Here is a 16,047-nt window from a genome sequence, read left to right on the forward strand (position 1 = left end):
GCTATCCTTGTTAAGAATAATTTTGGTTGCATGTTGGAAAGCTGTTCTTTTGTATAAATATATTAAATAATTAGTGGAGCTTGATACACTTAGGTTTTTTTTTGTTTGTTTGGGTTTTTTTGGCTGTGCGCTGTTAAGATCTGTTGTAATGAAGTGGTTGAACCTGAGAACAGTGGAGGTAGTTTGTATGAATATGAGAAAACTACGTAACTATCTAAACTCATTTATAGGGTGAAGTTCCAGGTTTTTAAAGTGTTAAGATTCTATTTAGAACTATTAAAAAGGAAAATAAATAAAGACATTAAAAACTCCAGTGCCAGAGTCATTCAAACAAAACATGGTGTGTTATTTAAATAGCATCTACCAGATATACATATTAAGGATGAGAATGTATTTAAATATGTTTGGGTGGGTTGGGTTTTTTGTTTTAGTTTTTTGGGCATTGTAGATTTTGCACAAAACAAAAAAGGAAAAAAATATTCTCACAAGCAGTAGCAGTCCAAAAGCTCATTTAGAATAGCCTTTCCAAGGTAATAATTCTTCAGATGATGCACAAAACTAGTCTGGCCTCCCCAAATGAACAATATTGATTTCATGCCAGCTGCTCTCATGGATTAGTTGGAAACAGAACATTCAAACGTTCTGAATATTATCCAATAGAATTTCTTTACTTTTACTTAAAGTATTATCAGTAAGAAGCAGATTTTCAACCAATTACTGAATGGAATATTTCTGTGATGATTATTAATACAGTGCTCTTATCAATGATTATACAGATCTAAGAAAAATTACCTTTTGCCTAAGGCAAGGAGATGTATAATTTGAAAATAAAGGAGTAAAAGTGAAAATGTATATGACAAAAATGGGTTTTCATTCTCATTATTTAAAAAAAAAGATTTTTATTGACAAAAAAAATGACAAAAGATCCCTCAAATAAGTTTATCAGTTATGTTTATTGACTCTGTCCCTCTCTATGTGTGACAAGATGTAGCAGCTGCCACTTGATATGGCATATTATCATCATTTAACATTATTGGTGTATGGAAAAAAAATCCTTTTTCAATAAGGTAATTAATGTAGACACATGCTTAAGGCCCGTTCTGAATTAGAGCCATAAGCATTTTCTTTGGGCCCATCACTTTCTACCACAGTATCTAATTGACAAATTAGACATAAATGCAAGGAAAAATGAGAAGGTGGGGTAGAAAGTAGAACAAAAAGAAAGAGAGGGAGAAAAATTACAGCTCAGTCTCAACATACACCTTACAAATATCAAGATGGTTTTAGCAATCTTGTATAGCAGCACAGACAAGGTTTTCATATCAATGACTGAACATACTGGGGTACATGTACTAAGCTACATACATGCAAAACCTAAGCAAACACTGCAAACTGGAATTTTTTAGTTTGGAGAGAATTTGACAATTTCAAAATTTCTTCCATGCAGGAACATAGAAAATCAAAACATTTTAAAAATTTCTCACAAAACCAAGTTTTACAAAATTGCAGTTTTGGTCACTCAAAATGTTTTGCTTTGATAAACTGAAATGTTCAAAGCTGATCTCAACTTTTTTATATATTATATTTTATAATAAAAAGTTTGAAAAATTGAATTGAAAAGTCATACTGAAATGGAAAATCAGAATGTTCAGTTTCAAAATGGTTGAAATGGAATGTTTTGACACTGGGTTTTTTTTTCCAATTTTCCCTTTGAAATGAATTTTTGCCAAAGGGGACATTTCTGCACGTTTCACTTTCAACAAACTGGAATATTTTTCCTTCAGAAATTTTGTCGGAAGATTTCCAACCAGCTCCAGTTAACATACAACACTTTTGAAAATGTATCCCATTTAATATTAAGGAAAAAAATATTGCCCTGGAGCAGTGTGTTCTCTGCTACAGGACTCCTACTCAGGCTGGGCCTCGTGGCAGATTAGGGAGAAGAAAGTTCCCTAAAGCACATTTGTGAAGTGCATCCTGACATGAAGCATCTGTGCTAGTTATCAGTGGCCCAGATATACTCCTTCTTCTGCACACAATGGCTGTTTGGGAATGTAGCGCAAGGGTTTGCAAGGTTAACCAGCTTTCTTGACTGTTATGGAGAGATCCTCCCATACTGCTTATATAGGCGAGAAAGCGGTTCCTGATGCCTTTTCCCATTTCTCAAGAAAAAGTTCAATGGAGAGCAGGATTTAGCCTAACCCTATGATTTAAGAAAACATAGGGCCTCAGCAGAGAACCCACGCTTCTAACAGAGCCCAGAGATCTCCTTTATAGACTAGCATTTGCTAGATATATCTAAAAGCTATCAGAAAACACAAGAAGAAAGACGAGATGCACTGGATAATATGGTTCATAGTTCTGGGAGGAAAAGCTTTTCCTCACAAGATCTAATAGTGCCATTTTACAAAGTCTATTTCCTCATTATTTCTAAGCATCTGACATGGCTTTTTAAAAATTTAGAGCTATTTTCAGTTTGTATAGTCAATCTATTATATCTAAGATGGAGATGAGAAGATTGGGGGAAAAATGCAACAAATGCTAATTCAGATTCAAAAGATAACTTAGTGCCAACCGTTTGCCTCACCTTCTGTATTTGCTCAAGCAGCTAAGTTTTATTAGGGTTGATACTTGCAAAAAAGCAAATTTAATTTAAATGCTCAACTATTCACTGCAAGCAAATTTTAAACTATATATATAATTGTAATATTTGCAAGTGGGGCTATGTTGGTTAGTCTCATAAATCATCAAATCAGTGAAGAGAAACACCACTACATGATTTAATTAACTAGACAATACAGCATGAATTTTGAAGTTCATAGATCAAGTATTCACAACTAACTCGTCCCAGGCCATTAATACAGGTTGAAAACTGTACACCGACAGATTTGAATAATTCTGAATAAGGAATAAAATGGAGGATTTTGCTTTCTTCTTACAAATACTTTGTAATTTGAAGAGACAACAACTGAAAAATAAATATTTTGTTTAAAATTATTAACTCAGCATAATCATATCCAAGTTATAGTCTGCTACTTTATATCAAAACACTACTACAGCTGGATGAATATTGGGGAAGCTACAAATATTTGTTTACATATTTTAAAGACAAGCATTTCGGTACAAGTTTAAATACAGGCATTTGTACAAGTTTGCTGTCTGGAATGTTTATGGAAACAAAGATTTTTTAGCAAATGTTAGAGAGAATACGTGGAAAGTGAATTTAAAATTCATAAGCAAGATTATTTGCCACAGAAGCCCAATTCTAAGAGTAACACTGAGCCAGTTAGGGAATAAAACATACCCTACGATAAATCTAATAAAAAACAGCTAACACTTTTAATACTCAAACTTCTGGCAAACAAGTTACTGTACAAATATTGTATTGGTCCCAGAATTATTTGGATAATAATTTCAACTGACAGATACATTCAAGAAAAATCATGATTTCCTTGTGGTTAATTTGTGAACAGAAAAATAGTTGAAAGTCTTGCCATTGAATAAGTTATTCACTATTAATTCTTTTCCATGCTTTAACAATAAAAACAGAGGTCAGATGGAAAAAAAAAACCTTGTTCTTATATAACTAGACATAATACATTAAACAATTTGCCTGATCAACATGCACCTCAGAAAATTAGGGAAATACAAAATCAAAGGTCAAGTATGTCTATGTCTGAAGTGGAAATAATTTCTCCTAGATGTAGCATGAAGGTGTTTCTTGAAGCATGTTGTTAGATATATAAAACATTTCTGTTACATTTCAACTTAGTTGGCAATTGAGATGCGACCCATCCAATTATGAGGAGTACACATGCAAATGTTGACATCCAAGGAGATTTCTTTAACACAGTGCATTCCTTTAGTCTAGTCACAGGTAAGGACATTGCCATATGAAGCAGCAAGGTGACTAGGGCTAAAAATTAGTCCCAAGCAATTAACAAATATTATCTTTTTCATTATTTCCACTGAGAAAGGACTAGCTCCTCTTCTCAAGAAGATTACTGCTCTCTCTACAATATGCAAATGAAATCTCATGTCTGCATTCTTGAACAGATGTCATGCCTCTCAAAGGGTACTTGCAAAGGCACAAAAGCCACAAAAGATTAACTTTTTTCTTGGGGGGAGGGGGTTTACAAACGGGGTGAGCAAGGTTTCTGAAAATGGGGAATAGGACTTCAGATGCTTTTAGTCACTAATGGATATTCTCTGAATCAAAAGCTCTTAACCAGTGGGAAATGGCAAAGATGTATGTCATTTTTCCCTACATGAAATGACAGTAATCAGCATAACATTTCCAAGACTATGCATAGAACAGAAACAGTAAGAAAGCCTCATCATCTTCCATTTTCTCTCACTCCCCAATTGTTAATAAATGAGGTTTAGTTCATGTAAAAAGGAAAATTAGTATAGAAAATAAATGAAATTTAATTAGCGAAAGAAACGTGACTAAAAATCACACGTCAAAGCATATTCAGCTATGTTAGGTACTATTCCATATATTGCTGAAACCCCAGGTTTCATTTCATATTAATCAACAGTACTCAGAGCTAATATGTGACTGTGCTCACACAACACATGGTACATAACACAACAGCGAAATTGACATACTAAAACCTCCTTAAAACATGGTTGTTCTATCGGACAGCAAGGCTCAAAAACGAACGGCAAGAGAAAAGAAAACTACTTAACATTGAAATGCAATGTATACAAGAGTCTTTTTCAACTAGGAACTGCAAGAGGGCCCAGTACCAAGAGCATATTAATTGACAGGCTAGTTATGTTTGTTTGGCCAAATTTCCTCATCACGGTGTATAGAGCAAAATAGATATTTTAACTAGATCTACTGTCAATTGCTAACTCTGTCCCCCACTCTGCCATACACAAAAATATAATTAAGTGACATGTCTCCTATTCTACCCATATAGTTTGTCACTTGCCTAACATGAGCCACAACACACAATACAATCGTCTCTGGCTTCTAAAAGCAGCATGCCATCACTGCATTCTTTATAAACATTTCAGGAGAAAATGACGATACCATTTCCATTTTTAATTATTTTTCTTTGAGGAAACATTATATAATCCTAAAAACATATCCTAGAGGTAATGATTTTCTTACTATATTGTTATCCTGAGAAGGTCATTAATACAGTGAAAGGCCACCTCCATCCCTAGACAATATCATATAAGTATCTTTTAGAGAAACATCCCATCTATCTAAGTAAATTATTACAAAGACGTTCAGGAAACTTCATTAGACATACATTTATCATGGATAAAGAACATTCAGGTTTTCCATCAAACAGTGTCTGTACTGTACTTACCTTCCTGTCTGGCCAATTATACTTTGCAAATATTGTATCATACGTGTCGACAGCACCATCAGTGATCAGCATTATGGCTTGACTGCAAATACTCCCTTGTCCTGTGTGATTGAACTGTGAAAGGAAACAGTCATTTAAGTAACAGATTTAAATGAGTAGATCCTATAGAGAAGCTCTACTGCGCCCAGTGAAGTAAGTTAAAGAAACCTTCACATAATTTTTGTAATCTTTTATTATATATGTATTCATCTATTGTACTACACTTTGGTGTTTGTATAATAAAAGAGGTATCATTTATTATTGTGTATCCAGACTGGTATAAACAGTCTGATCAATTAGAAGATACACATTCATAAATACAGCATCCCTAGCATTTTCCCTATCTCCACAAAAAACAACCCACTAAATGAAAAGCCAAATCCTCCCATTGAGGACTGTGGAATATTAGAGGGATGGTTTTTTTGTTTGCTTTGTTTTTTAGCCTTGCAATCATTTTATGACATACCTTATCTATAAGATATACCTTTTATCTCTCTCTCTCTATATATATATAGATATAGATATATCACAGTAGAAATAAGCAACTCAAGGGAAGATTGGGTTCCTTAAGGAATCTTTCCCATAAAGTTTTTATTTGGGGGAAATGTTAGTATTTATATATGCATATCTTCAAATTTATCAGGCTGTCATTCAACTCCTAGTGAATACCTCATAACAACTGTTTCCTCTTCTATTACACAAATACCAAAGAACAATATCATAGTATCTAAGTGCCTCACAAATATTAACCAATGTATCAATTGGTGTGTGTTAAGAAGCAATATCATGCCAATTTTACAGCTGAGAAAATGTAGCACAAACTCAGATAAATTAAGTAATTTCCCCAAGGTCACACAGGAAGTCAGTGCCTGAGCCAGGAATAGAATTCATATCTTGAGTCTGAATCCAGTACACACTTAGGGGGGAGTCCACCACCAAGAAAACAGGAGATCAGTGTCAACAAAAAGGTGAAATGGACTCAGTGCAAATCTAGAAGTGATCTGATCCTGAATTTTGCAAAACCAGAAGAGAGAGGCTGGAGGAAATGAATGCTCCAACACTGGAGAGAAACAACAATATGGAGAAAGAAATGACCATGCATAGACTTGACGGACAACCAAAAGCTTTATTCCAAGGAGGAAATGGAATATTCCTTTCCTTTATTCCATTTATGCAAATGGAACTGAAAGCCCAAAAAGGGAAATTAGTGATGATGAACCACATGCAAATATATTGGTAGATGCAATGATACAGGATATACATCAGCCACAAATGGAAGAAATATAGAGGACAATTATGAGTGAAACAACACCTGAAGAAAGTACTGGAAATATGAATGATTTGTTGATTGAACATATAGAAGACATTGAGCACTGGCCAATGCTACCAAGTATGAAGACCAGCAAAGACTGTAGGATAGAATACAAGCACTGGATGAAGATCTCAAGGAAGCTGTAAGACCAAAACATGTTAATTAGTTAAATGATATAATTTATGCGACAGCAACAGTAGCAGCTCAACAATTTCACATCAAGGCAGTTGAGGATTTGAACCACTGGAAAAATCCCTATATTCAAGAACCTGCATGAAAACAAAGGTTAAACCAAAAGATTAAGCTTTTACATCAGGATATCAGCCTACTGAATGAATTTTAATATATAATTTGACAAGAAAACAGAAGTGATTGGCTCTGGAGATGAAATATGAGCTGAATGAAAGATGTGAGAGTTGTGAAGGAACAATGCAAATAGAAACTGATCACTGAGTCACAGGTGTGGAATATATTCAGCACAAAGCTGTCAGTATCAAGAGAACAGACTCTTCACAAGATAACCTAAGAGATTCTTTAATCAGATCGACATTAAAAGCAGAATAGGAAAAAACAGAGAGCCAATAAATAATGTGGAAGAATATTAGTGCTCATGGAAGGAAATCTGGTCTGAGGACATACAATCTGCTGTCTGATTTGTTGTATTAAAAAAGTGAGAGAAAAATTTAAAAGCCACACAACAGAGGAATACATAGGAATGTCAACGACAGAAATAGATGAGGTACTGAGAAGAATGAAAAATCATGGTTCTAATTCAGATAGGGTGCATGGAGTCTGCCTGAAATGCCTAACAACTCTCCTTGTGTTTCCTTGAACACTTAATAAATGTTTGAGAATGGAGTCCAAGAGGATGACAGGGAGAATCATCCATATATTAAAAAAATAAATTAAATTAAATTAAAAAAAAGGAAGGAGGCCACCATGATCCCAATCACAAGTTTACCAACTATGTGGAAAGTTCTTATGGCAATTCTGGATAGTATTAGCATGAAATGGATGCTGCTTCCTGACCAAAAAGCTGAACAGTTCACACAAAAGGCGCAAAGACCACCTCAGGCTGAAGAGGACAAGACATGGACAGGATGTACATCCAACTACATGACGGAGTAATAGATCATCTGGTTGCAGTAACAAGCAATGGCCAAGTGTGCATCCCAGCCCAGAAAGCATAGAAGAAAAGAGAAAGCAAATCGTGAAAGAAAGACTCAAAAGATTTATATAGAAACCAATGAAGGGATAGTGGTGGTGAAGGATCGTACCCCTTAGTGATAGAGGATTAACAAACTCATGGCTTGTAGAAGGATATCTCTAAAGAGAATCAGAAAGCCTCACTATGAGAGCACAAGAGCAGTCATCAAGGCTTAATTATGACTGAAACAAAATTGACCAACAGAACTCCCCAAACTGCAGAATGTGTTCCAAAAAGGAAGAGATGGTGGAGCATGTGCTAAGCCCCTGCAGGAGCCTGGCTGGGAGAGAATATATGAACAGACACAACAAGGTTGATAAGTGTCCGCACTGGAGCCTCTGTGGCAAGTTCTCATTTAAATGAACCATGTGGAATTACAACCACTGATTTGCAAGAACTCGAGAGAATGAAGAGGCTAAAATTTTATGGGAACTGGCAAGTTTCACAGACTGAATGCTGCAGGCAAACAGGCTGGACATAGTTGTTACAGAAAAGAAGACAGACAAGATCATGTTAATTGATATTGAGATAGCAGCAGCAAAAAAAACCCATAAAGGATAGTGAAGTATGAAGAACTCTGCCATAAAGTGGAATGATTATGGAAAATTAGAACATAGACAATCCCAGTGATTATTGGAGCACTTCGCTCCCTAAGGGTGTGAATGAGCAGCTCAAGAACATGCTGGGAGCACACGACATCATGGACAGTGACATCCAGAAGACAATGTTAGTAGGCACTGCAAGAATTTTAAGGAAAGTCAAAGGAGAACGAGAGCATTGGAACATCTAAAATGCAGAAATTCTACAGAGGGTTCAAAAGAACTCCTGACTACACAAACCTATGGAGTCGCTTCATGGTTAGGATTTACTGGTGACTCAGGGGGTACATTTTAGACAGTAGCGTTCTCCTTTTTATGCTTAAAGATCACGCATGCTGTGAAGGCTATTTGTTTAAAAACCCAAACATCCTGACGATCTAATACTGAGGGATAACAACAACAATAAATACATTTGCTGATGTTCAAACACAAGGGAGCACATCTTGAGGGCCAGACACCTCAACAAGGGAACACATATATCATGATAGCAGGCCATGGGTGAGATCTGGGCACACAGTTACTGGAAGGCAGTCATGAGTGTCACTCCCTACTAAAGCTTCATGATGTTATAAATTTAGTATTGTACAGTCACCCAAAACTACGTACGTATTCCCAGCACAGGATAAAGAAGCAGTCATTCTTGCCGTTGTCTCTAGCACAGCACAGAGTTAGTATCAAACGCATTACACAATCTCTGAATGAACTGGTCTCACAGACACTTTAGTCAATATTCCAAAGTGATTTTGAATATAAGAACATAAGAATGGGACTACTGGGTCAGACCAAAGGTCCATCTAGCCCAGTATCCTGTCTTCTGGCAGTGGCCAGTGCCAAGTGCCCCAGAGGGAATGAACAGAACAGGTAATCATCAAGTGATCCACCCCTGTCGCTCATTCCCAGCTTCTGGCAAACAGGCTAGGGACACCATTACTGCCCATCCTGGCTAATAGACATTGATGGACCTAGCCTCCATGAATTTATCTAGTTCTTTTTTGAACCCTGTTATGGTCTGGCTTTCACAACATCCTCTGGCAAGGAGTTCCACAAGTTGATGGTGCAGTGTGTGAAGAAATACTTACTTTTGCTTGTTTTAAACCTGCTGCCTATTAATTTCATTTGGTGACCCCTTGTTTTTGTGTTATGAGAAGTAGTAAACAACACTTCCTTATCTACTTTCTCTACACCAGTCATGATTTTATAGACCTCAATCATATCTCCCCTTAGCCATCTCTTTTCCAAACTGAAAAGTCCCAGTCTCATTAATCTCTTCTCATATGGAAGCTGTTCCATACCCCTAACCATTTTTGTTGCCCTGTGCTGAAACTTTTCCAATTCCAATATATATATATATTGAGATGGGGCAACCACATCTGCACACAGTATTCAAGATGTGGGCGTACCATGGATTTATATAGAGGCAACATAATATTTTCTGTCCTATTATCTATCTCTTTCTTAATTATTCCCAGCATTCCATTCGCTTTTTTGACTGCCGCTGCACATTGAGTTGATGTTTTCAGAGAACTATCCACAATGACTCCAAGATCTCTTTCTTGAGTGGTAACAGCTAATTCAGACCCCATCATTTTATATGTATAGTTGGGATTATGCTTTCCAATGTGCATTACTTTGCATTTATCAACATTAAATTTCATCTGCCATTTTGCTGCCCAGTCATCCTGTTTTGAGAGATCCTTTTGTAGCTCATGGCAGTCTGCCTGGGTCTTAACTATCTTTAGTAATTTTGTATCATCAGTAAATTTTGCCACCTCACTGTTTACCCCTTTTTCCAGATCATTTATGAATATGTTGAATAGTACTGGTCCCAGAAGAGACCCCTGGGGGACACCACTATTTACTTCTCTCCATTCTGAGAACTGACCATTTATACTTACCCTTTATTTCCTATCTTGTAACCAGTTACCAATTCATGAGAGGACCTTCCCTCTTATCCCGTGGCAGCTTACTTTGCGTAAGAGCCTTTGGTGAAGGACTTGTCAAAGGCTTTCTGAAAATCTAAGTACACTATTTCCACTGGATCCCCTTGGTCCACATGCTTGTTGACCCACTCAAACAATTCTAGTAGATTGGTGATGCATGATTTCCCCTTTAGTAAAACCATGTTGACTCTTCCTCAACAAATTATGCTCATCTATATGTCTGCCAATATTGCTTTTTATTATAGTTTCAACCAGTACTGAAGTCAGGCTTACGGGCCTATAATCGGGGCAGCATGCTTGGGGCGGCAAGCCACGGGGGGTGCTCTGCTGGCTGCCCTCAGCGGCTTGCCTGCGGAGGGTCCGCTGGTCCCGCGGCTTTGGTGGACGGTCCGCTGGTCCTGCGGCTTCTGCTGAAGCCGCGGGACCAGCGGACCCTCCACAGGCAAACCGCCGGAGGCAGCCTGCCGTGCTTGGGGCGGTAAAATCCCTAGAGCTGCCCCTGCCTATAATTACCGGGATCAACTCTGGAGCCCTTTTTAAAAAATGGCGTCACATTAGCTATCCTCCAGTGATCTGGTACAGAAGCTGATTTAAATGATAGGTTACAGACTATAGTAGTTCTGCAATTTCACATTTGAGTTCCTTCAGAACTCATAGGTGAATACCATATGGTCCTGATGACTTATTGCTGTTTAATTTATCAATTTGTTCCAACACAGATATAAACACAGATATAATTCTTTTTTTTAAATTGCATTTTCCCCAAATGAATCTCTAAATGAATCTCTTTTGCCTACACTCAAAGAAAGGATACATTGGGTCTCCAGCAGGAAGCTTCTGAAGGCTTTGTCTAATCTTGAGGTTAGCCTACTTGTGTCTTAGCGATGGAATTTCTTTTCCCATCAGATGTTTACAGACGACTTGTTTGTAAGTAGATCTATTGATGAAGTAATAGAGCCGGAGACACTGAGAAAATGGATTGTCCCTGTTTGGAAATCTTTCTATTTACTTCAGCAGGTTTTGGATCGTGACCAAGATCCCTGAGGCACTGAAATTAAATCATAGTTCTTCCAAAATTACTGTGGCTCATCTTGTGGTTCAGACCTTCTGTTATTGCAATTTTAAGTCTCTGACTTGTGCTACTTTTCCAACCCCATTCAGTCTATGAGTGAGAAAGGTGGCATTCCTTTCATTATGATGTCCTTAGATCTAATGTTTTCCCATATCCAGAAAGTTACTTTGGCAAAAGGAGGATTCTTCACATGGAGGTGGGCTGTCTTCATACATTTATTTTAAAACATTACTATTCTTTGTGTACATCCACATTATTCTACATGGTACTCTACTGTTTGAATATTTTGAAGAATGTGATTAAATTCAAATGCTTTGATGAGTAATAGCTCCTCATATTTGTCTAGAACTTTATTTTTATTGAATAGCAAGAGTGATTAAAGTGTTTTCCATAATAATAACAATGACAAGGGCCTTATGATGAACTACAATTAACTCAGTGATTCATCAGTTAGCAGTGAAAATTTCAATGCATCCTGACATTTAGAGCATTTGGTTGTGATTAAGTCTTTGAAATGTCACAGAATTTTATTTAATTGGCTATGATTTTTTTTTAAAAAGGTAATCACTGCAAAGATTGCATTCATCACCAAAAGAGATAATTGCAGTTGTCACATGATATAGTAGGTGCTAACTACTGTACCAAGCACATTGGTATTCTTGCAGCAACTAATGAATACTGCATAAATCAATGGTTGGAAAGAACTTGGGAGTGGATTTAAATGTGCTTTTCAAATACATTAGTATCAACAACTTCAACTTCAAAGACATTAGCATTAACAAACTAAGCAAATACTGAAACTGAAATGCAGGTAATTGCGAGACAAAATGAGCTGAGTTTAATTACTGTAACCTCTGAACCATCCTAAAAACCCAGCCAGAATCTCAATAGCCGATTTGTGTGATAAATAGCTTTTGTATGAGTGAGACACCCCCAACTAACCTGTAATGTACAAGAACAGATTTCTATCGCTTAAAGATCACATACTGTAGATGAAGTGGAAAATAGTTTAAAGTCCCCTTCTAAGGGAGATTAAGTAGCATCCTTCTGGACAAAGCTGTTTAAAAGCACACTTGTAAGAGAGTATATGTGTGTATATGTATACAGCAGACATACTTCTATGTACATAGAATCATAGATTAGGGTTGGAAGAGACCTCAGGAGGTCATCTAGTCCAACCTGCTCAAAGCAGGACCAACCCCAACTAAATCATGTTATACATTTGTAAAGCAAAAATATATGAAGCTATTACCTGGATTTTTATATTATAAATGGAGGAAAACAGTACTCTATGCTGGTCAGGTCTGAAAGTACATGTAGTATGTTCCATCATTGCCTTCCCAATGACTCTCACTCACCATGGTTACAGCTCAGTGGGACATGATTTCGCTTAATTCTCTCTGCTATCTATTTATGTAACTAGGTTTTTAAGTAGGCTTTATACAGCACTCAGTGCCGTATTATCTAAGTGCCTTACACATTTGAATACAAACACGTAGGAGCTCAGGTTTTCTTGATCACTGGCATCAATATTTTTTCCGATGTGTATGGATTTGGAGGGCTAATCTAGGATGTGTTTTTGCATAGGATAGCTGATATTTACTGTGGCACATCAGGTTTCTGATATTATATTCTGTATCCACATTGGGGCTTTTAATAAACTCTACAAACAGGCTAGAGTTGCTCATTACTTCATGTAGCTTCTCCTATAGCCATGTTTGGCATGTTCTGTATCAGAGAATTAGTCCCATATTGATTAGATGGACATGCGGGCAGTGGAATATATTTGCTTCAGCTTCCCACCATTGGATATACCTTTGTCTGCTAGATTAAAGGGCCCTCTACTGCTCCCTATGAAGTATTTATAAACCATGATCAACTCATCTCTTACAGGCTCTTTCGATAATCTACTGAATTAAACTTCTTAAAATCATTCACTATAAGGAATATTCAAATTTGAAAATATTCTCATAAACTGAATTTTGAATTCATAACCATGAGTATTCACATTTGCTTTCTTAGCAAATGTTGCTCATGTAGGGAAAATGTTACTGACTCACTTATGTAATTAACTCCACTCAGATAGAAGGAAGGTGGGAGTAGACCTCAGACAAAAAGAACTCAGGCTGGGACAGATGGTTCCTTGCGGAAGACTCACTAGGAATAAACTAGCCTCTAGGAGAAGTTTCAGAGTGGGGTTTCATGTAGTATCATTTTGAAATAACCTTATTGTTAAGAAACTAGCCCTGGGCATTAGAACTGTTCCTGGGTAAAAGGATAAGTGGGCTGTGGTACTAGGTCCCAGTGATCCCTCGATGCTGGTATTTCACCTTAGAGCAGCCTTCCCTGTCAATCAGCTCCTTGCCAGCCCCAGGACTTCGGACAATAAAGGTGGCATACAGTCACCTTTCCTTTACCCCCTCCGAGTTCAGTTTATGCTGGTTTTGCTTTGCGTGATTGCATTGGGTACTCACGCCTTGCTTGATAGGCCTTACTCTAGTTTTGTGATAAGGTAATTTACAATTTTTCAAGTGCTCATCCATATGGGCATCTTGATGAAAGAGGTAATTGCTTATAATTAGTTGCAGAAAGAGATGAGCCCATTCCCCTAGGAGAAGCTTTGGCCTGACTGTTGCACTGAAGGAAGTTGCAATCCCATGCGTTGGCCTGGCACTTGCACTTACACTATGAGGTAATCATGATCACAGGGTTCCCCATACACAAGCCTTAAATCTATGTTTATTTCAATAAAAGTTGCAACCAATGGCTTTAAACCTAAAATAGCTGTCAAGGTTATAACTGGTGCAATTAAAAATAAAAATTCGGCAGACACCCATTCCTCTTTCATTCTCACTCATTTCCCCTCTGCCTTTCTTTTTATTTGCTTGTTCTTTCTACAAGAAATTCTCAGAGAAGCACACAGTCAGTTGAATCAAAATAAGGCTAGAGTTGTTCTCTGTTGGAAAATAAAGCATGATAATGTATTTCAGATTTGCCAGGAATTACTAAGAAAGGATCTTTGTGAACTATATTACATGAAAGCACAATGCAATAATCACTCATTCTGATATTTACCTTGTGGGGGAAAACATCTCGGGCAAAGATAATGGGCCTGATTTTAATTAAAATATTCCTTTCTATTCTGTAAGAGAGATTCTTTCAAAGAACGCAACATGATTTTTTATGGCAGCGGTGGTAAAGGAAAACTAATTGAGCTGTACTGGGTTGTCTCCATTATGATGTTCAGACTGAAATGACTGTGTTCCTGTACATAGACATTATTCACAGGAATGTTATCAGAAATCAAAAGCTGACCTCATGTTTTGGCCGATAAATAATAGAAATATTATTATACCTCTGAACTGTTTCCAAATGGTCTATGTCTAGACAGAAATCAAGAGAATTTTGCATTTCTCTCTCTATGAATATGAATATGGGAAGACAGAAAAGTTAAGTTATAAAAACTCTTCAGATAGTTACTTTTGTACAAAGCTGTCTAAAACATATTCATCTTTGTGCTAAAAGTAAAAGCAGTGACAATCATTTGCTCATTTATAACTGTGTATGTTCCTAAAATGTTTGTCAAATATAGAGACTAATACAATGACATTAACTCATTAATGATCTGCAGGATGGCGTGGACTGCACTCTCAGCAAGTTTGCAGATGACACTAAACTGGGAGGAGTGGTAGATACGCTGGAGGGTAGGGACAGGATACAGAGGGACCTAGACAAATTAGAGGATTGGGCCAAAAGAAACCTGATGAGGTTCAACAAGGACAAGTGCAGAGTCCTGCACTTAGGACGGAAGAATCCCATTCACTATTACAGACTGGGGACCGAATGGCTAGGCAGCAGTTCTGCAGAAAAGGACCTAGGGGTTACAGTGACGAGAAGCTGTGAGTCAACAGTGTGCCCTTGTTGCCAAGAAGGCTAATGGCATTTTGGGCTGTATAAGTAGGGGCATTGCCAGCAGATCGAGGGATGTGATCATTCCCCTCTATTCAGCACTGGTGAGGCCTCATCTGGAGTACTGTGTCCAGTTTTGGGCCCCACACTACAGGAAGGATGTGGATAAATTGGAGAGAGTCCAGCGGATGGCAACAAAAATGATTAGGGGGCTGGAGCACATGACTTATGAGGAGAGGCTGAGGGAACTGGGATTGTTTAGTCTGCAGAAGAGAAGAATGAGGGGGGATTTGATAGCTGCTTTCAACTACCTGAAAGGGGGTTCCAAAGAGGATGGATCTAGACTGTTTTCAGTGGTACCAGATGACAGAATGAAAGTTTATTTTCAGCAATTAACTTAAGGGGGGGAGGAGCATCAATGCAAATGGTTAAAGAAAGGTGCAAACTTACATCATTGAGAATGTTGAAAGCTTCATTTAAAGCTATATCCAGCATTCCAATTCCTTTTGCAAAAAGTTTGTTGAGGTGTTCCCTGAAGTGCTGAAACATGAAAAAAAACAGCTTGTAAAGGCACTATTCTAACAAATTCAATATACATGTTAATATATTTTATAGAGGTCATTGACTGATGATGTATGGATA

The 16,047-nt window shown here is 37.3% G+C and overlaps 1 protein-coding gene across 10 annotated transcripts in view; it reads right to left on the reverse strand.

The window, feature by feature from the left end:
• The window catches only part of CACNA2D3 (calcium voltage-gated channel auxiliary subunit alpha2delta 3), a 752,236-nt gene that overhangs the window by 337,626 nt on the left and 398,563 nt on the right, over window positions 1-16,047 (reverse strand). For all 10 annotated transcript variants that reach the window (XM_045024490.1, XM_045024489.1, XM_045024494.1 and 7 more), the window contains exons 10-11: window positions 15,856-15,945; window positions 5,328-5,441 (exon numbers count right to left, since the gene is read on the reverse strand). In XM_045024490.1, the coding sequence (XP_044880425.1) occupies window positions 5,328-5,441; window positions 15,856-15,945 (204 nt within the window). The remainder of the gene's footprint in view (window positions 1-5,327; window positions 5,442-15,855; window positions 15,946-16,047) is intronic.

Source organism: Mauremys mutica, chromosome 7 (assembly GCF_020497125.1).
Source record: "Mauremys mutica isolate MM-2020 ecotype Southern chromosome 7, ASM2049712v1, whole genome shotgun sequence".
Taxonomy (NCBI): domain Eukaryota; kingdom Metazoa; phylum Chordata; order Testudines; family Geoemydidae; genus Mauremys; species Mauremys mutica.